The sequence below is a fragment of the Canis lupus genome, chromosome 8, assembly GCF_011100685.1.
Source record: "Canis lupus familiaris isolate Mischka breed German Shepherd chromosome 8, alternate assembly UU_Cfam_GSD_1.0, whole genome shotgun sequence".
NCBI lineage: Eukaryota > Metazoa > Chordata > Mammalia > Carnivora > Canidae > Canis > Canis lupus.
The window spans coordinates 59985499-60008544 of NC_049229.1; the positions used below are offsets into that span (position 1 = coordinate 59985499).

Below are 23046 nucleotides of genomic sequence, written 5' to 3' on the forward strand. Positions count from 1 at the left end.
TCATCCCCAGGGGTTTTCACTTAGCCAAATGTTCACGCACTGCTTTGAAATTTAACTCTCTGGACCTGGTTAAATGTTACCCTGACCTCAACCAACATTTGCGTTTGATTTTTTTCCCCCGCCCCGGGACCCGGGGGACACGGATGCCAGATGAGGCCGCCTTGCATCCCGCTCTTCCCGCAGGGACACGACGTGCCCGGTGCTGGGGGCCCGGCTCGCGACACGAGGCCGCCCCGCGGACGACTGGCCGGACCCCCAGGCCGCCTTCCCGCGCTCCGGCCGCATCCTCCGCGGCCCGCCCCTCCCCCGGGCACCGCGCCTCCCGGGGGGCGGGGCTGCGGGACAGCACGTCCCTGCGCCGTGACGTCACAATCCGGGCGCCGGGGCCCCGGCCCTTAGCAACCGGCCTGGCGACGGTGTCGTGCGGCTGCCGGCACGCGCCGCCCCGTGTGCGCCAGTCCTCTCCGGCGGGGGCTGGCCCGGCCCCGGGAAGGTCCGAAGGGGGCCCGGGGGTCCTCACGGCGGCGGCTGCAAGAGGATCTAAGCATGGACGGCAGCCGGAGAGGTAACGGGAGCTCGCGCGGGGCCCGGCGCCCGCGCGGGGCCTGGGGTCCGGGATGCGGGATGCGGGATGCGGGGCGCGGGCCAGGCCCCCGAGGAGTCGCCGCCGCCGCCCCCGGCGTTGCCCCGCGCACGCGGGAGGCCTTCCCTGCTCAGAATCTGGTCGCCTGAGCTCGGGGCATGCAGCTTTTTTTTTTTTTTTTTTTTTTACCTCCGTGGCTCGGAGGCGGAGGAACTAAATTTGGTCTTTGGAGACCCACCTCGCAGAGCCCCCACCTCTGCTCTCCGCAAGGACCACGCTCAGCCCCCCCTCCCCCCACAATCTCTTCCTGAACGCGGCAGTACAACATCCATGTCCCAGACAGTTCTTGAAATTTAAATGCAGATAATATATAATTTCCTGGCGTAGTTTAAGTAATCCGTAAAGACGAAATCATCTTTTCTGTAACAACCACCTCCCTCCCTGTAAAACAGGTAACCCAGGGATTCTCTTTAAGGGCAATGTGTGTGTGAATAGGAATCCCCTGGGAATCATGTTGAAATGTGGATTGTGATTCCATAGGTCTGGTGAGGGCTGAGATTTTGCATTTCTTTTCTTTTCTTTTTTTTCTTTAACATTTTATTTATTTATTCATGAGAGAGACAGAGAAGCAGAGACACAGGCAGAGGAGGAAGCAGGCTCCATGCAGGGAGCCCAACGTGGGACTCCATCCTAGGACTCCAGGATCACACCCTGGGCCAAAGGCAGGTGCTAAACCACTGAGCCATCCAGGCGTCCCAGATTTTGCATTTCTAAAAGCTTCCGAATGATGCAGTGCTGCCGGCCACAGTTTTAGTGGCAGAGGCCTAATCCGTCGTCACTGTGTGCACCTGCACTTTCCTGAATACTCCCCTGGGTCAAGTGGACACCACAGTGGAACTCTTGGGGCGGTACAACTTTTAAAGCTCTATGAATTGGCTCAGTCCAAATAATTTGCATTTTCACATCTTCTGAGCAGGTGGAGTTCTTGCCTCAAGCCGGATATCTCCAGATACTCTCCGCTCCCAATTACCTGTTTTAAAAGTATCTTTGTGGGCAGCACGGGTGGCTCAGCGGTTTGGCGCCGCCTTCAGTGCAGGGCCTGATCCTGGAGTCCCGCGATCGAGTCCCATGTCCCATGTCGGGCTCCCTGCATGGAGCCTGCTTCTCCCTCTGCCTGTGTCTCTGCCACTCTCTCTCTCTGTGTCTGTCATGAATAAATTAAAATCTTTAATTAAAAAAAAAGTATCTTTAAATCAAACTGCTAGATGGTTCCCTGCAAGAAGTCTTGCTTTGAATATGAGTGTGACTTTATTATGTAATCATTGGTCGAAATAAGTCCTGTTCTGAATAGAGGAGATGACTATCCACTGATAGCAAACTGTATATTCTGACAGTCTCTCAACCTAAATTCCAGAAGAAGCAACCCAACATGCTTTTATGGTTTTTTTGTTTTTGTTTTTGTTTTTGTTTTTTTTCTTTTATGGGTTTTTTTTTTTTTTTAGAAATTTTGGCCACATAAGCTACCTTTGCTGTGTATCAGAAACAATTTTCAAGTTATCTCTTTGTAGGTATTAGCCCCATTGTCCAGCAAATAAACTAAGATTATAAATAACTTGCCACGGTCATAGTAAGTGGCAAAACAGGTTTTATATCCAGATGAGGAATGTGAAACCGTCAGGCCATTGTTTTTACTTACTATCCTGTGGCAGAGATGTATGTAAAATTTCAAATATGCAGGCATACCTCGGAGATACTGCAGGATCCGATCTGCTGCGATAAAGCAAATATCTCAATAAAGCGAGGCAAATGAATTTTTTGGCTTCCCAGTATATATAAAAGTTGTGTTTACCCTACACCGTAGTCTATTAAGTATGCAGTAACCTTATGTTTAAAAGAACAATGCTCATACCCTCATTTAATAATACCTTATTGCTAAAAATTTCTAACCATTGTCTGAGCTTTCAGCAAGTAATATATTTACTGGTAGAAGGTCTTGCATTGCTGTTGATGGTACTGACTGGTCACCTTGTTGGGGTGACTGGCAAATTCTTAAACAACATTGGGGGTGCCTGGCATGCTCTAGTCAATGGAACATGTAACTCTTGATCTTGGGGTCCTGAGTTTGAGCCCCACACTGGGTGTAGAGATTACTTTTTAAAAATGAAATCTTAGGGCAGCCCAGGTGGCTCAGTGATTTAGCGCCGCCTTTGGCCCAGGGCGTGATCCTGGAGACCCTGGATCAAGTCTCACGTTGGGCTCCCTACATGGAACCAGCTTCTCCCTCTGCCTGTGTCTCTGCCCCCACCCCTCTCTCTGTCTCTCATGAATAAATAAATAAAATCTTTTAAAAAATAAAAATGAAATCTTTAAAAAAAAAGAAAGAAAAGACAACATTGAAGTTTGCTGCATTGATTGTTCTTCTTTTCATAGATGATTCCTCTGTAGAATGTGATTCTGTTTGATAGCTTACATAGATAGATACAGTAGAGCTTCTTTCAAAACTAGAGTCAGTTCTATCAGCTTAGTTTATATAGTATTCTAAATCCTTTGTTGTCATTTCAATCTTCACAGCGTCTTTGCCAGGAATAGATTCCATCTCAAACCACTTTCTTTGCTTGTCTTTAAGAAGCAACTCCTCTGGCAGCCTGGGTGGCTCAGTGATCCTGGGTGGATCACACCTTCAGCCCAGGACGTGATCCTGGAGACCCAGGATCGAGTCCCATGTCAGGCTCCCTGCATGGAGCCTGCTTCTCCCTCTGCCTGTGTCTCTGCCTCTTTCTCTCTCTTTCTGTCTCTCTCATGAATAAATAATAAAATAAAATAAATAAAATAAAATAATAAAATAAATAATAAAGCAACTCCTCATCCGTCTTATTGTGAGATTGCAGCAATTTAGTCACATCTTCAGGTTCTACTTCTAATTCTAGTTCTTTTGTTATTTCTGCCAATCTGCAGGTACTTCCTCCACTGAAGTCTTGAACCCCTCAGTCATCCATGAGGGTTGGAATCAGTTTTTTCTAAATTCATATTAGTGATATTTTGATTTCTTCCTATAAATCACAAATAATTTTTTTAATCACAAATATTCTTAATGGTATCTAGAATGGTGAATCCTTTCCAGAAGGTTTTTCAATTTATTTTGCCCAGATCATCAGTGGAATGGCACCTATAGCCTTTTGAAATATATTTCTTAAATAATAAGACTTGGAAGTTGAAAGTACTCCTTGATCCATGGGCTGCAGAATGGATATTGTGTAAGCAGGTATGAAAACATTAATCTCATTGTACATCTCTGTCAGAGCTCTTAGGTGACCAGGTACATTGTCAGTGAGCAGTAATGTTTTGAAAGGAATTTTTTTCTGAGCAGTAGGCCTCAACAGTGAGCCTAAAATATCCATCAGGCCCACCCAGGGATGCCAAAGAAAAAAAAAAATCCCAAAAACAAAAACCTAAACTATTCATTAGCTGTGTTGTAAACAGATTTGCCATCATGTAGGCATTGTTCCATTTATAGTGCACTAGCACAGTAGATTTGGCGTAATACTTAAGGGCCCTAGGATTTTCAAAATAGTAAATGAGCATTGACTCCCACTTAAAATCACCAGCTGCATTAGCCCCTAACAAAAGAGTCAGCCTGTCCTTTGAAGCACTAAATCCAGGCATTGACTTCTCGCTCAGGCTGTAAAAAGTCCCAGATGGCATCTTCCAATGTAAAGCTGTTTCACCTACATTGAAAATCTGTTTAGTGTAGCCACCTTTATTAATTATCTTCACTACATCTTCTGGATAACTTGTTGCCCCACCTTATACTTTTATATTATAGAAGTAGCTTTTTTTCCTTAAACTTCATGAACCAACCCCTGCTAGCTTCAGACTTTTCTTCTACAACTTCCTTACCTCTCTCAGCCTTCAAAGAAATAAAAAGAATTGGGGGCTTGCTCTGGATTAGGCTTTGGGGTTTTGTTTTTGTGTTTGTGCTTTTGGAATAGGCTTTGGTTTAAGGGAATATTGTAGTTAGTTTAATCTTTTAAATGATAGACGACTTAAACTTTCTACATGTTAGCAATAAGGCTATTTCACTTTCTTATAATTTATGTTTCCTGGAGCAGCACTTTTAATTTCCTACAAGCACCTTCCCGTTGCATTTATAACTTGGCTAAGTGTTTGACTCAAAGGGGGCTCAGATTTGGCATATTAGCTTTTTCAACATGCCTTCCTCACTTAAGCTTAATCATTTCTAACTTGATTGAAAGTAAGATGCATGCAACTATTCCTTTCACTTGAATACTTAGAGGTCATTGTAGGATTATTAATTGGCCTAATTTCAATATTGCTGTTTAGCAGGGAATAGGGAGGTCTGAGAAAGTAAGAAAGACAGAGGAATGGCTGGTCAGTAGAACAATCAGAACCCACAACATTCATCAAGTTCCCCTGGATTTAGATCCAGAATCTGAATCCATTACACATAATTGTTGTGTAGCCTTGGGCAAATAACATACTTTACCTCTTTATGCTTCATCTGTTTTATTTTTTAAAAAAAAATTTTTTTTTAATTTTATTTATTTACTCATGAGAGACCGAGAGAGAGGCAGAGACACAGGCAGAGGGAGAAGCAGGCTCCATGCAGGGAGCCCGACTTGGACTCAATCCCGGGTCTCCAGGATCAGGCCCTGGGCCGAAGGCGGCACTAAACCGTTGAGGCACCCAGGCTGCCCGTGTTTTATTTATTTATTCATGAGAAACACAGAGAGGCAGAAACACAGGCAGAGAGAGAAGCAGGCTCCTTGCAGGGAGCCCGATGTGAGTGAGACTCAATCCTGGGACTCCGGGATCATCCCCTGAGCCGAAAGCAGACGCTCAACTGCTGAGCAACCCAGATGTCCCACTTCATCTGTTTTAAAGTGGGCATAATGATAATATCTATTTCATAGGATTGTTGTAAGGATTAAATGAATTTATAACTACCAAGTGTTTAGAATAATACCTGGCACAGTTAGTATTAAATAAATTAGCTTTTTCAAGCTGGTTTAGAGAATTTTTAGCTCTTATAAAGTAACATCTAGTAATGTCAAACATGGTTAGATCCAGGGACTCAAATGATATTATCAGGAATCTTTCTGTCTTCCATTTTTTTCTGTGTAGGCTTCATTCTCAGACAGGTTCCCCTATATGGTACAAGACAGCCACCAGGAGTGCCAGACTTATTTCTGTATTACACTGGGCTCCAACCCAGTAGAAAGAGTTTTCTCTTTCCTCTTTTTTTTTTTTTTTTTTTTTTTTAAGATTTTATTCATTTGAGACAGAGAGACACAGAGAGAAAGAGTATTATACACAGGGGAGAGGCAGAGAGAGAGGGAGAAGCAGACTCTCTGTGAGCTAGGATCAGACATGGAGCTTGATTCCAAGACCTGGAGATGACAACCTGAGCAAAGGCAGACAGTTAACCATCTGAGCCACCCAGGTGCCCCTGAATATCTCTTTCCTAATTGTTCCAGTAAAAGTCCCAGGATTGTATATCATTGGCTGGACTTAGATCCCATAGTCATTCCTGATTCACTGAACAGAACCAGTCAGATTTGGATTATATGCCCACCTCTGAGCAGTGGGATAAACTCTACTTGAACTACTTGAGCTAAAAGTGAGGGAAGTTCCCCAAGTGCAAACAAGGTAAGGTCCTATTTCGAGATGAAGGGACATTGGATTCTGGACAGGCAAAATGTGAAACACTTTCTTTTCCCTTAGAAAAACAGTTTGCTTGAGAAGTTTTATTGGTTATTTGTGTGTGTGTGTCTGTGTGTGTGTGTGTCTGTGTGTGTGTGTGTGTGTGTGTGTGTGTGTGTTTAGGTCTTAGATCCCCTTCTTTCCTGGTAGAAACAAACTATGCTGCTTTCATGATATGATTACCAACTCAAATGGTATCACCTTGACTTCTCTTGCCCTAAATAATAAGATTTGGGTTTTTTTTTTTTTTTTTTTTACTTCCTGCTCTGTGGTCTGTGGTAGAGAAGGATGTTCTCAGATAATCAGATCTCAAGTTTTTTTTTTTATTTCAGTCTGTTCTAGCAGGCTTGTTCTCTGGTCCTGGATTTTAGTTCTATCTTGATACCTCTCTTTCTATTTTCAATCATCCATATTTCTTCCAGACTTTGTTTGTGTCCCTTCCACACCTTTTTAGCTTATAGCAGCCCACCTGATAGCAGACTGACCATTTTACCCTCTTAAAACATGTCTTGGGGATACAATATAGACATTTGGCTTGTTAAATTCCATTAAACTCTGTAACTCAGCCTTCTTATCTTGAAGGTTACCCCTAAAAACACAGTCCATTTTTAGGAGAGATAAATTAATTTTGTGGTGAGGTATATAATTTTCTGACAGTCCATCTGGTCTGAAAGGTGACAAACTGACTTTAGAGGAGATAGTGAGGATCCAAACAAAAGCAAAACTAGGTTGGAGACAAAGAGCAAAACTAAGACATCTTTTAAAGTTAAGTTCTGATTCTGAACTTAATTTTTATATATTTATTTTATATATGTTATACATAGTAGCATTATATAATTTCTAATTTACTAACCTGCTTCTTGAGAGGATTACTTAAAATTTTTTTTAAGAACAGACTTACCTATGAGTAACTGAAATAGTTAATATGTATTAACTCAAAATCTCAGTTTTACTATATCCAAATCGTTAAAAAATCTGGTAGGTCATTGGTGTAGAGAATAAAATTAATATATATATATATCAAATAACATGATTGAGATATTTATCATTTTATCCAGTGAAACTAAAGTCTCAATGTACAACTATTCTGAAAACAATATATTTTCTTAAAAGAGAAAGCCTTTTATCTTCTATGGCAGTAGAATTTTTGTCTGTCTAATGTATCCTTGCTGATTAGTAACATGATTGAATAGAATTTTAAACAATTCTGATAGTTAAAATCAAAGATATTTTTATTATTTTTAAATGTTTGGTATTGTTTTTGTACAAGTTGTGTTTCATTTATCCTAATTCATATTCTTTTGTTAAAAGTCAGAGCAACCTCTGTCCTTCCCAGATATGGTACACCATGCCTGTTTAAAGGACACTTGAGCACCAAAAGTAATGGTAAGTGAGGTATTTAAGTGGTAGAAGATTATGTTAAAAGATTGACTATTTCCTTTATTTGTGAATTATAGAACATGATGAAAAATTACTTCATTTAATCAATATTGAACTTCATATTGTTTTTTTTGTTTTTTTGTTTTTTTTTTTTGAACTTCATATTGTTAATTATAATTAAATATTATCAGAGTTCTTCAGATGAGAGAATTTAGGAAGGTATCCTTTTAAACTATTGTTGTGCCCAGGATGTGGACCTGGCCCCCTCCTCCTGCCCCTGCTGCAGCCCCAGCCCCACTCTACCCTGCTGGCCTACCTCCCCTGGCGTCCAGCACGCCTTCCTCGATAAAATGGTTACCAAGGTTATTAGAAGAGGTTATTAAAGACACCGGCACTGGAAAGGAAAATCTGTGCAGAGAAAAAGCACTTGAAAAACGCATTTTGTATCAGGAGTAAACACCTATGGTTTTACTTTTCCAAGTGGATTTCTAGATTCTATGAAAAAGAAATCTGTATTTTCTGTGTTTTCACATTTTAAAGGCTTTAAATTTTTATTATGAACATAAAATATATTTTTATAATTATGGATTCAAAATTTAAACTCTGAAAAAAATTAAACTGGGTTTTTTAGGCAAAATAATTGAAAGTCTTTTTCCTTATTAACATGAAAAATCTTTGATACTGGTTCCTCTAAAAGTGAAAGAAGGATCACATTTTCAGTTAACTTAGTTCTTATAATAAAGTATATATACACATAGATGGAATCATAAATGTTGAAAAATTATTTCTAACTACAAATTTAAAACCAGATGTAAAATATATGTACATTAGAAAAGCCAGATAAAGAACACTAAGTAGTTTACTCACATTTTTTTTAAGAATATATGTACAGAGCTCTTATAGGTTTAGTGGTTCTAAGTAGGAGGCTGCCTGGGTTCACATCTAAACTGCGTCCTTTATCAGCTGTGGCACCTTGAAGACCTTATTGACATCTCTCTGCCTTAGTTTCCATTTCTCTTAAGTGGTGATGATAATGACTAAATGATTGTTTACATGTGAAGAGCTTGGAACAATGAATGTATGGTACCTGTTCAATAAATTTCAATAGTAATAGTATCAAGCTTATCATTATTATGTATGCTTGTATTATGCATAGAATTTCCCTAGAAGGTTGCATAAAAATAGTAGCAGAGTATACTTCTGGGAGGGGAGACTAGAGGTCATGGCAGGAAATTCATTTATTTTTTTATCCTTTTTTTTAATTAATTTATTTATTCATGAGAGACACAGAGGGAGGCAGAGACAGAGGCAGAGGGAGAAGCAGGCTCCATGCAGGGAGCCTAATGAGGGACTCGATTCCGGAACTCTGGGATCACATCCTGAGCCGAAGGCAGACACCCAACTGCTGAGCCACCCAGGCGTCCCTATTTTTTTAATATTTATAATGCCATTTTAGCTGTTGATTTTCTTTAACTATATGTACGTATTCTCAAAAACAGTTTTTAATGTTTAAAAGTTATGCCTATATTTATTTATATTTTATACATTTATACTTCTATAAGAACTTACTTATTTCTAAGATTTAAACAGTTTAGATGAGATTGAGAAGTTTAATGTCATGAATTTCTTTTTTTTTTTTTAAGGTTTTATTTATTTATGATAGAAAGAAAGAGAGGCAGAGATACAGGCAGAGGGAGAAGCAGGCTCCATGCCAGGAGTCTAACTCGGGACTCGATCCCAGGACCCCAGGATCGCGCCCTGGGCCAAAAGCAGGCGCCAAACCACTGAGCCACCCAGGGATCCCCAAATGTCATGAATTCTATGTGACTTTAAGATAGTCGTAATACTTCAAGAAGAGTGTGGTAGGTAAACTGATCATGTTTTCAGGTGTAAAATTAGAAGTTGCCTCTCAGAAAAGAATCTTTGCATGGTATTTTAGAGTTTCAATTTTGTTTGATTCATTTAACTATTAACAGTGCTAACATTTTATAATCAGGAAAGTGGCTAAACATTTTTAGTTATGAAATTGAGACCTGTCAATAAGAAACAGTTTTGTAGGGCAGCCTGGGTGGCTCAGCAGTTTAGGGCTCCCTTCAGCCCAGGGTGTGATCCTGGAAACCTGGGATAGAGTCCCATATCGGGCTCCCTGCATGGAGCCTGCTTCTCCCTCTGCCTGTGTCTCTGCCTCTCTCTCTCTCTCTCTCTCTGTACCTCATGAATAAATAAATAAACTCTTTTAAAAAAAGAAAACAAAAGTTGTGTAAATAAATATACTGATTGATTATGTTTTAGAATCTCTTCCCAAACTCTCAGTCTTAGAAAGGTTTGAACCCAACTAGTCAGTAGATTGTCAGTTATCAGTGCAAGATCAAGTCTAGGCCATACTCAGCATCACAGATATGTCAGTATGTCCGTGGTTAATTTTCAGAACATTTTATAAAAATGAGCTTAATAATCAGTATCTTGTTTATCTCATGATGACTTTTTTATATTGATCTAAATATATAATGATTAAATATGTTTTAATTTTTAGCTTTTTGCACTGACTCCTCCTCTCTCAGACTAAGTACTCTCCACCTGGTCAAGAATCACATGGCTGTTCACTATAATAAAATCCTTTCAGCCAAAGGTAAAAATGTGCAAATGTGAACTTTCTATATGAAATTTAAGCCCTCAACTTCACTTTTCATTAGGGTAAATCTGTAACAGAAATGAACACATTATATATAAATGGATTTGTGTTTGGTATGGTAAGATATCAGCTATTAACTCTTAACTTTTACATAGAAAAATCAGAATGCCATTTTTATTCACTATATTTGATATCTGTGTAATAGCTACATTATTTCATCTTACCTCTATTATCCCTAATACATTTTTGTGGTTAGATATTGATCTTAATAAAAGTTTATAATCTGCTTTTTTGCTTTCAAATCTACTAAAGTTGTACAAAGAGGATGCAAGCTACTATTTTTTTTCTTTTTTGTTGCTGTATTGAGATAATAACTTACAATAAAATGCGCTGATTTTAAGTATACGGTTAAGTGTTTTGGAGCATATATACATTTGTATAATCACCACAACAATCATTCTATAACAGGGATCAGCTAATATAGCTTGTAGGCCAAATCCTCCTGACACCTGTTTTTGTACAGCTCTTAAACTAAGAATTATATTTATATGTATGTTTTTAGTTGGTCAGAAAAAAATCAAAAGAGCAATATTTCCTAACATATGAAAGTCACATAGAATTCAAATTTCATTGTCCATAAATAAACACAATTATGTTCATTCTTGGATATACTGTTTATGGTGGTTTTCTCACTAACAGGCAGAGTGGACTAGTTGTGACAGAGACTGTAATCACTCTGTAAAGCCAGAAGAATTTGCCATCTGTCCCTTTGCACAAAAAGTTCGCTGACCCCTAATATGGAACATTCTCATCACCCTAAAAAGATCTCCCTAGTCCTTTGCAATCAGTCTCTACCCCCGATCCCTGGCAATCACTGATCTGCTCTCTGTCACTATAGTTTTGCCTTTTCTAGAATTTCGTATAAATGGAGTCATCCCCTGTGTAACATTTTGTTTCTGGCTTCTTTCAATTAGCTAATGCTCTGGGGACTAATCCATGTTGGCATATGCATCCATAGTTCTTCCTTTTTATTGTTAAATAGTTTTCCATTCAATGAATATACCACAGTTTGATTATTAATTCATCAGGTGGATATTTGGATTGTTGTTTGGATATTTTTGACTCAATTTTGGCCATTAAGGATAAAGCTGCTATAAAGTCACATATAATCTTTGAATATGTGCTTTCTTTTCACTCGGATAAATGTATTCACTAGGATTGGAATTGTGGAGTAAAATGGTAAGTATATGTTTAACTTTATAAGAAACTGCCTGTTTGCCAGAGTAAGTGCCATTGTGTATTTCTATCACTTCCACATTCTCGCCAGCACTTCCTTTTGGCAGTCCTTCTGTAGCCATTCTAGTGGAGATGTAGTGGTCACGCATCAGAGTTTAGCTTGTATTTCCCTGATGATGTTGAGCAACTTTTCTTGTGCTTATTTACTATCTGTAGACCTTCTTTGGTGAAATAGCTGTTCAAATATTTTGCCATTTTTTAAAAATAAGTTGTTTATTTCTTAATATTAAATTGTGAGAGTTCTTTGTGTATTAAATACAGATCTGGTATCAGGTACAGTTTCTCCCAGGCTGAGACTTATCTTTTCATTTTCTTCTTAAAATTTTTATTGTGAAATAATTTTAGACTTAAAGTTGCAATGATAGTATGGTATCACAGAAACCCTTTACCCAGCTTTCCCTAATGTTAAAATCTTATATAGCCACAGTACAATTATTAAAACTTGCAAATGAATATTGATAGAATACTATTCACTACAGACCTTACTTGATTTTCACCAGTTTTTCGGTACTGTCTTCTAAAAATTTTTTTGTTTTCTTATTTGGAGAGCTAAAGTTTTTAAATTTTAGCTCAAATTTTATGAAGTTTATATTTTAAATGATTGAGAAATCTGAAGAAAAATTGTATTTTGTGACATGTGAAATCAGGTTCAGCTTTTCAGTTAGTTGTTTTAATAGTATATACTTTTCACTCCTTTTTAAGAAATCTTTTCCTAATCTTAGGTCACTAAGATTTCCTTACGTGTTTTCTTTTAGGAGTATAAGTTTAGCTCCTACATTTAAGTGTGTGATCCATTTTGAGTGACTTTTTAGCTGTGATGTAAGTATCAGTTTTTTGCCTATGAATATCTAGATACTCCCAGTACCATTTTTTGAAGAGATTGTCTTTTCTGTGTTGAATTGCCTTTGCCTTGGCAGTTTTTAAAAGACACCTGCCCCATATTGGAGGGTATATTTCTGGACTTATTCCTCGGTTCTGTTGATTTTATATATCTATCTTTATTATAATACCATACTTTCTTAATCATTGTAGCATTATAGTAAGTCTTGAAAGCAGATAGTATAGGACCTTTTATTTTGCCTTTTTGGGGGGACTTGTTTTGGAACTCCAATTACAAGTATGCTAAGTGCATTAATAGAGGTATGTTACGTCAGTGACGCTCTGTGCATTTATTTTCCAATCTTTCTTTACTCTGTTTCACTTTTAATAGTTTATATTGCTGTGCTTTCTTCACTAATACTTCCTTCTGCAGTATCCAATGAGCTATTAATCCCAACCAGTATATTTTTTTATCAAGGGTATTATATTTTTCATCTTTAGAAGTACCATAAAAATCAGAACAAGGAACTGCAAATTCTGGAGCTTTTTGTGCTTTCCACATTTGATATATGTTGTCATTTATAACTATTAAGAATATTATTAAACAACGATTTTTTTTCTTTCAGCTGCAGTAGACTGCTCGGTTCCATTAAGCATAAGTGCCAGCATCAAATGTAAGTAATTTTTGACATGCTAACTTTTATTTATTTTTTTTTAAAGGTTTTATTTATTTATTCATGAGAGACACAGAGAGAGAGAGGCAGAGACATAGGCAGAGGGAGAAACAGGTTCCCTGTGGGGAGCCCAATGTGGAGACTCAATCCCAGGACCCCAGAATCACAACCTGAGCCAAAGGCAGATGCCTAACCTCTGAGCCACCCAGGCGTCCTGACATACTAATTTTTTAAAAAAACTTATGGCTAGATGGGTGATGGAGACCAAGGAGGGCACTTGTGATGAGCACTGGGTGTTGTCTATAAGTGATAAATTGCTGAACTCTACTCCTGAAACCAGTATTGCACTGTATGCTAGCTAACTAAAATTTAAATAAAATTTTTTTATAAACCTTAATGGTAAACTATATATAACATAAAATTTACCATCATAACCATTTGTAAGTCTAACCATCTTAACCATTTCAGTGGCATTAGTTGTGTTCATGTTGTGGTATAACTGTCATTATTGCCCATTTCTAGAACCCTTCTCATCTTGCAAAGCTGAAACTCATACCTATTAAACAATACTACCTTGCATCTATCATTCTGTTTTCTGTCTCTGATTCTTACTACTCTGGTACCTCATGTAAGTGGAATCATCCCATAGTTTTCCTTTTGTGACTGGCTTTTTTCCCTTAGCATAATGTGCTTGAATTTCATCCATGTTGTAATACATGTCAGAATCTCCTTCCTTTTTAAGGCTTTTTTGTTGCTACAATCCTAAGTCAGTAGACACTTGGGTTGTTTCCACCTTTTTTATTGTAAATAGTTCTTCTGTGGACATGGATATACAAATATCTCTGAGACCTTACATTCCCTTCTTTTGGGTATATACCCAAAAGTAGAATTGCAATATCATACAGGAATTCTACTTGTAATTTTTTGAGAAACCACCATAGTATTTTGTATAGCAGCTACATCATTTTGCATTGCAAGGGCTCCAGGTTCTCCACATACTCCCCAATAATTGTTATTTTCTATGTTTTTGATAGTAGCCAACCTAATGGATTGTTGATGTATTGCCTTTTGAGGAGGCCTTTTCAGACTTTTAAAAATTATCCATAAATAAAAGAAGCTTGTATTTCTAAGTTTGAGAACTTAGAATTGAGCCCAGGCTTTGCCACTACGTTGCTGCATGACTTTGGATGAATTATTCAACTTATCTGGATTTCATTATTCCTACATATAGAAATTTGAATAGGAAAAAAAAAAAATTTGAATAGGGCAGCCCGGGTGGCTCAGGGGTTTGGCGCTGCCTTCAGCCCAGGGCCTGATCCTGGAGACCCCGGATCAAGTCCCACATTGGGCTCCCTGCATGGAGCCTGCTTCTCCCTCTGCCTGTGTCTCTGCCTCTCTCTCTGTCTGTGTCTCTCATGAATTAATAAGTAAAATCTTTAAAAAAAAAAAAAAAAAAGAAAAATTTGAAAAGGACTAAAAGGCTTGCCAAAGTTAAGTTCTAGGATTCTGTGATTCTCACTTCTCTTGGTTTATTAAATTAAATGAGCAAATACAATAGAGTGATTCATTAAAACTACCATAACTGGTACTTTTCTTCAGATAAAAGTTGTCTAATATTTATTATATCTATTTATCTTAACTGATACACTTGATAGTATCTGAAAATCTATATTTACCGAAGGTTTTTATATGTGTGTGTGTGTGTGTGTGTGTGTGTGTGTGTGTGTGTGTATATAGTGTGCTGGATTCTCTCTTTTTTTTTTTAATTTTATTTTTAAAGATTTTATTTATTTATTCATGAGAGTCAGAGAGAGAGAGAAGCAGGCACACAGGCAGAGGGAGAAGCAGGCTCCATGCAGGGAGCCTGATGTGGGACTCGATCCTGGGACTCCAGGATCGCGCCCTGGGTGGAAGGCAGGCACTAAACCGCTGAGCCACCTAGGGATCCCCATGACCGAAGGTTCCTAAATAATCTTTACTAAGGAAATAATAAGAGCCCAAAATTTGAAATTCTTATTTTAAAATGTTCTAAAAGGTATCATTTGAGGCCTTTGTTTGAGTTCAAGTCAGGAAATATATACTTAAAAATAGCCAGAGGACATAGATATCATAGCCTGTGCTTGTCTTATTAGTAATCCAGTACTACTAGAAAGACAAAATCAGAGAAGATTTCTACATTAGAAAATAAGTATCAGGGGTGCCTGGGTGGCTCAGTTGGTTAAGTGTCTTGCCTTCAGCTCAGGTTATGATCCCAGGATTCTGGGATTGAGCAGTGATTCTCCCTGCTCAGTGGGGTGCCTGCTTCTCCCTCTGCCTGCCTCTCCCCCGCTTGTGCGTGTAAATGTACACATGTGTGCGCACCTCTCTCTCTCTCTCTCTCTCTGAAATAAATAAAATCTTTAATTTTTTAAAAAAATTTTATTTATCTATTCATGAGAGACACAGAGAGAGGCAGAGACACAGGCAGAGGGAGAAGCAGGCTCCCTGCAGGGAGCCTGATGCCTGGACTCGATCCAGGACCCCGAGATCACAACTGGAGCCAAAGGCAGACGCTCAACCACTGAGCCACTCAGGTGCCCCATATGTAAAATTAAAAAAAAAGAAAGAAAGAAAGAAATATCAGGTAGTACCAAGGTAGTGCATGCTAAGTGGTGAATGAATGAGAGAATAGGTAGGAGAATGCCCCTTGGGTGCAGTCTGGGAAAGATCAAAGACAGCAGGATCACTGGAACCCTGTCTCTTCTCAGAGATCTTCTTGGTGAAAGAGATATGACTTTTTAAGTTGAGCCAGTTGCTGCCAGCTGCCACTAAGTGAGCAGTACCTTTGCAGGCCCCGTTGCTTGCCACTTTGTATTCTCACCCTTAGGTTCCTTTATTTGTAACAAGCCCCAGAGTAGGCTCTCTTACCTGTGAAGGAATCTTGGAGTTCAAATAATTTTAGAAGGGCAGAGACATTGTAGGCAAGCGTCCAGACTTCAATATATAATTTTAAAAACCAAATTGACCACAGCATAAAAGGTATGTGGGCAAATCAATTTACCTCTTACCCTCCTAAGGATGTAAAATAATCTCTAAGGATCCTTGCAGATTTTTAATTTCTTGGTGTGTTCTTTTTCTTCTGTGTTGTATTAATGATATTTTTATAACAAAAACTGATTCAGTATTTACCAACTTAAAAAATCTGAATATGGGATCCCTGGGTGGCGCAGCGGTTTGGTGCGGGCCTTTGGCCCAGGGCGCGATCCTGGAGACCCGGGATCGAATCCCACATCGGGCTCCTGGTGCGCATGGAGCCTGCTTCTGCCTCTGCCTGTGTCTCTGCCTCTCTCTCTCTCTCTCTCTCTGTGACTATCATAAATAAAAAAATAAAAAATAAAATTAAAAAAAAATCTGAATATATGGGGTGCCTGGCTGGCTGAGTCCATAGAGCATGTGACTCTTGATCTCAGGGGGTCATGAGTTCGAGCCCTATGTTGAGTATAGAGATTACTAAAAATAAATAAATAATACTTAGAGCTGTCAACCAAAAGGACACTTATAATTTACTGAATGAGGAACATGATAGGAAGAGAGTTGGGGGAGGAAGTGAACCAGGAGCTTACTCTTGGTCATTATTAAGTTTGAAATAAATACCTGTGAGTAGAGAGCCAAGTAAAGATCCTAAGAAGGCAGCTGGAGTTTGAGTCTACAGAGAAAGAGAGAAAGAAAGATCAATTGATAGATCCAGGATGCAGAAAAAAAAATTGGGAATTGACAGCATGTAGATTGTGTTTAAAGATTGTTCCTATTGCATGTATTTTTGTTTTTGGAATTTAAATGTAGCTAGTGCTTGGTTTAATCCCATGGTATTTTTGTGATCCTGGAGACCCGGTGTGATCCTGGAGACCCGGGATCAAGTCCCACATCGGGCTCCCTGCATGGAACCTGCTTCTCCCTCTGCCTGTGTCTCTGCCTCTCTCTCTCTCTGTCTCTCATGAATAAATAAGTAAAAATTTAAAAATTAAAAATAAGATAATAGGTCTGACAGTGAAAGTTCTATTTAATCCACTCCACAGATATCATCTGCTTTAGTGTGGTTAATATATTAATAATAATTAATATATAGTATATAGTTCCATGTGTAATAATATATAATAAATAATAGTTAATAATTAAGCAGGCATTTGAGGATAGAATAAGCTGAAAGTAATACAGTCGACACCAACAGTTCACATAGTTGGGGCACCAACTCCCCACATAGTCAAAAATCCCTGTGTAACTTTCGCCTCTCCAAAAACTTAACTACCAAGAGCCTACTGTTGACCTTACCGATAACATAGTCAGTTAACATATTCTCTGTGTTATATGTATTAATGTTGTATTGTTATAATAAATTAAGCTAGAGAAAAAATGTTATTAAGAAAATCACAAAACTGGCACCCCGGCTGGTAGGTAGACTATGGGACACTTGATCTCAGGGTTGTAAGTTTGCGTCCCATTTGGGAGTAGAGATTACTTAAAAATAAAAAAATCTTTTTTTAAAAAAATGGCCAAGTTACTAATTAGGTTTTTAAAAAAAGAAAATTGAAAGAGAGAAAGAGAGGAAGGAAGGAAGAAAGAAAGAAAATTATAAGGGGCAGAGAAAATACATTTACAGTACTGTGTTATAAAAAATCCACATATAAGTGGACCCATGCAGTTGTTCAAGAGTCATCTATATTTCAGTCTACCTTTTAAAATAATAAATATTTATTATGCTTATTTTTAAATATTTATAGTTCAAACTTTAAATATACATGTATATTTTTTAAGCTTGTAGAAATTTTTTTTAAGACTTTATTCATGAGAGACACAGAGAGAGATCAAAGACAGAGGCAGATGGAGAAGCAAGCTATCTGCATGAAGCCCGATGTGGGCCCAGGACCCTGGGACCACTACGTAAGCCAAAGGCAGTCACTCAGCCACTGAGCCACCCAGGCGCACCCCTAAGCTTATAGAAATTTTTATAAAGTCTGATTCAAATCAGAGTGATTTGAAACTTGAAATTATCTTATCCATTAAATTGGGATAAATTCCAATTTTAAAAGTACATGATAAATTTTAATTTTATATGGAAACAAAAGTCATTTTGCTTATGGTTAATCTTATATTTAACTTTGAAATTTGACTAGCTTTAATTTCACCATTTTCAGCCTTCATACAATGATAAATCTTTGATGATAACAATTCAATACCTGACTTATAGCATTGTGAAGTGCAAAGCCATATTTTCATTTATATTTTCAAATGAATGGCAGTTAAGAGAAGTAGAAATCAGTTATCCTAATTGAAAATAATGTTATCTTTTTGAAGTCTATAAAACTTAAATTTGTATGGCATGTGTTGTTATTGGCAGTAATATTGCATTTGAGGGAGAGTGTGTGGACTAATTCAGATTTCGCATTTGGTGATGATAGAGTCACAAATAACATGTCAAGCATTTCTCACCTTCAATATCTCTGAATATCTGCTAGGAATTGCTTTCTTGAGCTCTTAAGCTTAGCCAGTTTGTCACATCTTGTTTACGCTCTTTAAATACTTAATTTAAATTAAATACTTAATTTAAATACTTAATGCTCTTTAAGTTTCTGTATATTAAATATCTGTTAGCTTCTCTTTATATAGAAAAGTGTATGGGTTTTTATTGATGTATCAATAGTGTAAACATTTTTAGCAAGAAAAAAGTGCACCCTTATTCGTCTTCCAAGACTAAAACCTTAATTTTTCAGTCTTGTTCTTGATTTTAAAAGATTTGTTTTCCCCATCAGATGCAGACCAACAACGAAGAGAGAAACTTAAAAAGGAATTAGCACGATGTGAAAGGGAGTTGAAATTAAATAAAACAGCAATGCAGGCCAATTCTAAAAATAATTCCAAGTCATTATTTAACACTCTACAAAAGGTAAGATAGTATTTTTACCTGTTAAAAGCAGATGCTTCTGAGATATTTCATTAGTAGTACAATCTGTTTTTGTGGTAGCGTGTTTACTATAGGTCAGAATCAGGAAACTTCTATAAAGAGCCAGGTAATAAATATAAGCTTTTTAGGCCCCACAGTCTCTCACAACTCCTGTGCCCTTGGATAGTAGCCACAGACTGTTCATGTAAATGAACAGACATAGCTGTGTTCCAGTAAAACTTTATTAAGAAAGACAGGAGGCCAGATTTGGCCTGCAGGCTATAGTTTACTGACCCCTACTCTTGGTGTTTTGTGATACCCTTAACATCTGATTGGGGAAGTTTTCTTATTCCTAGTTTGCTAAGAGGATTTGTTTTTCCTTTCTCATGGATGGATGTTAATTTTATCAAATGCTTTTTCTGTATTTTTTTGAAAAGATGGTATCATTTTTCTTTTTAATCTGTGTATGTAATAAATTATAGTCAAGTTTCTAATGTTCCTAGTATAAACACAACTTGTCACAATGCAATACCTTTTTTATATGTTGCTGGATACAGTTACTAATACTTTGTTTAGAATTTTAGTATCTACCGCCATTATTAATATTGACCTGTCATTCTCCTTTTTGTCTACCCTATGTCAGTTACACTAGCTTCATAAAATAAATTAGATTCTGTTTCCTCTTTCTGTGCTCTAGAATAGTTTACATAAGTTTGGAATTTTTACTCCTTGAATTTCATGGAACTCAACATTAAAATTATCTGGGCCTAGAGTTTTCTTTGTGAGAAGATTTTTGACTACTAATTCAATTTTTTGAATCATAAGGACTATTTTTTTTAAGTTGTATTTATGTTGGAAATTGTCCATTTCATCTAAATTTTCAAATTTTGGGCATAGGCCTATTTAAATATAATCTCTCTTAATCTCTCCTCAGTATATATTATTTCCCCTTTTTATTCCTCCTGTTGTTTGTGTATTTATTCCTTTTTCTTTTTTTTTTTTTAAGATTTTATTTATTTATTCATGAGAGACAGAGAGAGAGAGAGGCAGAGACACAGGCAGAGGGAGAAGCAGGCTCCATGCAGGGAGCCCAATGCGGGACTCGATCCCGGGTCTCCAGGATCACGCCCTGGGCAGAAGGCAGGCACTAAACTGCTGAGCCATCCAGGGATCCCTCTTTATTCTTTTTTCTTTGATTTTTCTCACCAGAGATTTGTTGGTTTTTAAAATCTTTTTAAATGGCATTTTGTTTTACTTCATTAATCTTCTCTATTGTATTTTGTTTTCTAGTTTATTAATATCTGCTCCTATCTTTCTTTTCCCCTTTTGGTTTCCTTTGGATTTATTTTTGCTTACTTTTCCTACTTTTGCTTAGCTTATTTTCAGCCTTCTGGCACAGTACAAGCATATTTTAAGGTTATAAACTTTCTTCCACATGCTGCTTTAGCTGCATCCTGTAAGTAAGTTTTGTTATAAGGTATTTTTATTATGATTCAACTCAGAGTATTTACCATTATAATTTCTTTTTTAACCTAAGAGTCGTTTAGAAATATTTCTTAATCTCTGTGTCATTTTTTTTTTCTTTAGAAGTTTTCTCTTGTTCCAATTTCTAGCTTAATTATATTGTGATTAGAGGATATATGATACTCATTTCCTGAAATTTGTTGAGAAATTTGTTTTATGGCCCAGTAGGTAAACAGATTTCTTAAAATGTACTGTGTTATTGTGTGTTTGAAATGAAAATATAGTTGTGTACAGTATTCAATATACAGTGTATTCATTATATTAAACTTGATATGTATTTAAGTCTGATTTTTTTTGTCTGATCAATCTATCTATTATTAAGAAATCTCCCACATGATTATGTATTTACCTATTTCTCTAAAAATTAGTACTGCCAATTTTTGTTTTGTAGATTTTGAGTCTATATTATTATTTTATACATGCAGATTGAGAGATAATATATTTTCTTGGTGAATCAAATCTATTATCACTGTGCTTTGAGCTTCTTTATCTTAATGTTTTTTGCATTAGAGTGTTTTCTGGGGATCCCTTGGTGGCTCAGTGGTTAAGTGCCTGCCTTTGGCCTAGGGCATGATTCTGGAGTCCTGGGATCAAGTCCCACGTCGGGCTCCCTGCATGGAGCCTGCTTCTCTCTCTCTGCCTGTGTCTCTGTCTCTCTCTCTCTTTCTCTGTCTCTCTCATGAATAAATAAATAAAATCTTTTTAAAAAGAAATTAATTAATTAATTAACTAAAGTGTTTTCTGATAGTGATAAAGTTAAACCAGTTTTCTTTTGATTATTCTCCCTTGCTGTATCTTAAAACTTTTTATTTATTTATTTATTTATTTATTTATTTATTTATTTATTTATTTATGATAGTCACACAGAGAGAGAGGCAGAGACACAGGCAGAGGGAGAAGCAGGCTCCATGCACCGGGAGCCCTATGTGGGACTCGATCCTGGGTCCCCAGGATCGCGCCCTGGGCCAAGGGCAAGCGCCGAACCGCTGCGCCACCCAGGGATCCCCCTTGCTGTATCTTTTTCCATTTTTTAATCCTAATGTTTTAGGTGGGTCCTAAAGTTTTGTGGCATTTTTTTATGATTTTATTTTTAATGAATCTCTATACGCAATGTGCTGTTCAAACCCTAAGAGTCACATGCTCTACCAACTAAGCCAGCCAGGTGCCCCTTTTTTAACTGAACATTTAAAATATTTCTCTATTTCCAGCATTTTTAATATAAATTAATAATTATATTTGGGGATAAGAATGGAGTTTGTTAAAAATATAGAATTAAGATGTTTTCTTTCATTTTTTTCCTTAAATTGTAACCTTAAGTTTTCTGCCTCCATAAAGTAGTTCATTTATGTTTTATGTGTGTGTATTATATATTTTTCCAGCTTCATTTAGAATTAATAGTAATTTACAGTTTGCCTACATTTTTATAAGCCTTGATAAATATTTAGACAAATTCAGATTCAAATTATTATTTTAGATATTTTAATAATTGGGCTTTATGGTTAATATATACCTATCTTAGTTATAATCTGCATTTACTGAAAACTCTGCTACAATTAAAAGGAAAATGCTAACTTTAGCCTCTAAACATATTAACCACTATATACATAAGATCATATATATCAAAAACCTTTCCAGGGAACCTTGGTGGCTCAGTTGGTTAAGTGTCTGCCTTCAGCTCAGGTCATGATCCCAGGGTCCTGGGATCAAGCCCCACATTGGGCTCCCTGCTCAGTTTCTCCCTCACCCTCTGCTGCTCCTCCTACTTGTTCTCTCTTTCTCTCTCAAATAAATAAATAAAATCTTTAAAGAAAAAAAAAAAACACCTTATAATTGCCCACACTCTCATGCTATTCTTTCTCTTACACTTTGACTCTTCTCAGGAGCCTCCAGTGCCTTTCCATCTGCACCCTGTCACCTCCACACCATTATTCACTAATCACTCACATCACTGGTACAGCACTTACTACGTGCTATTAATATTAGTTGAAAATGTGGATGTGACCCATATTCCTAAATAAATCTATGAAACATTTTTAAAGCAGTATAAAACCATGAAAAGCAAGAGTTATCAATGTATTTGCTTTTTTAAAGATTTTATTTATTTATTTGAAAGAACATAAGCAGGGAGGAGGGTCAAAGGGAGAAGGAGAAACAGACCCCCACTGGTAAGAAGAGAACCCAATGTGGGGCTCTATCCCAGGATCCTAGGATCATGACCTGAGCTAGGGGCAGACACTTAACCAACTAAGCCATCCAGGTGCCCCTATCAATTTATTTTATAAAATATAATTTGAAACACTTTTGCAAAACAAGTGTTAATCGGATTTTTAAATAATTTGTACCCATCTTATTCTGCAATTGATTGATTCCTTAACTGTATTAAAATCTAACAATTGGAGGGGTGCGGGTAACTCATTTACTTGAGCTCCTGGTGGAATGCCCTTTCGGCTCCGGTCATGTTGTCAGGGTCCTGGGTTCAAGCCTCATATGGAGCTCAGTG

At 37.5% G+C, this 23046-nt stretch overlaps 1 protein-coding gene across 4 annotated transcripts in view; it reads left to right on the top strand.

Annotated features, from left to right (window-relative positions):
- Positions 1 to 406: 406 nt before the first annotated feature.
- Positions 407 to 23046, top strand: part of SPATA7 (spermatogenesis associated 7) — a 39098-nt gene continuing 16458 nt past the window's right edge. Inside the window, exons 1-6 of one of the 4 annotated variants that reach the window (XM_038545500.1) lie at positions 440 to 565; positions 7620 to 7690; positions 10218 to 10313; positions 12368 to 12431; positions 13058 to 13105; positions 18892 to 19025. In XM_038545500.1, coding sequence (XP_038401428.1) covers positions 18972 to 19025 — 54 coding nt within the window. In that variant the 5' untranslated portion in view covers positions 440 to 565; positions 7620 to 7690; positions 10218 to 10313; ... (1 more) ...; positions 13058 to 13105; positions 18892 to 18971. Of the gene's footprint in view, positions 566 to 7615; positions 7691 to 10217; positions 10314 to 12367; positions 12432 to 13057; positions 13106 to 18891; positions 19026 to 23046 lie in introns of all 4 variants that reach the window. The other 3 variants (XM_038545497.1, XM_038545498.1, XM_038545499.1) reach the window with 3 other exon arrangements.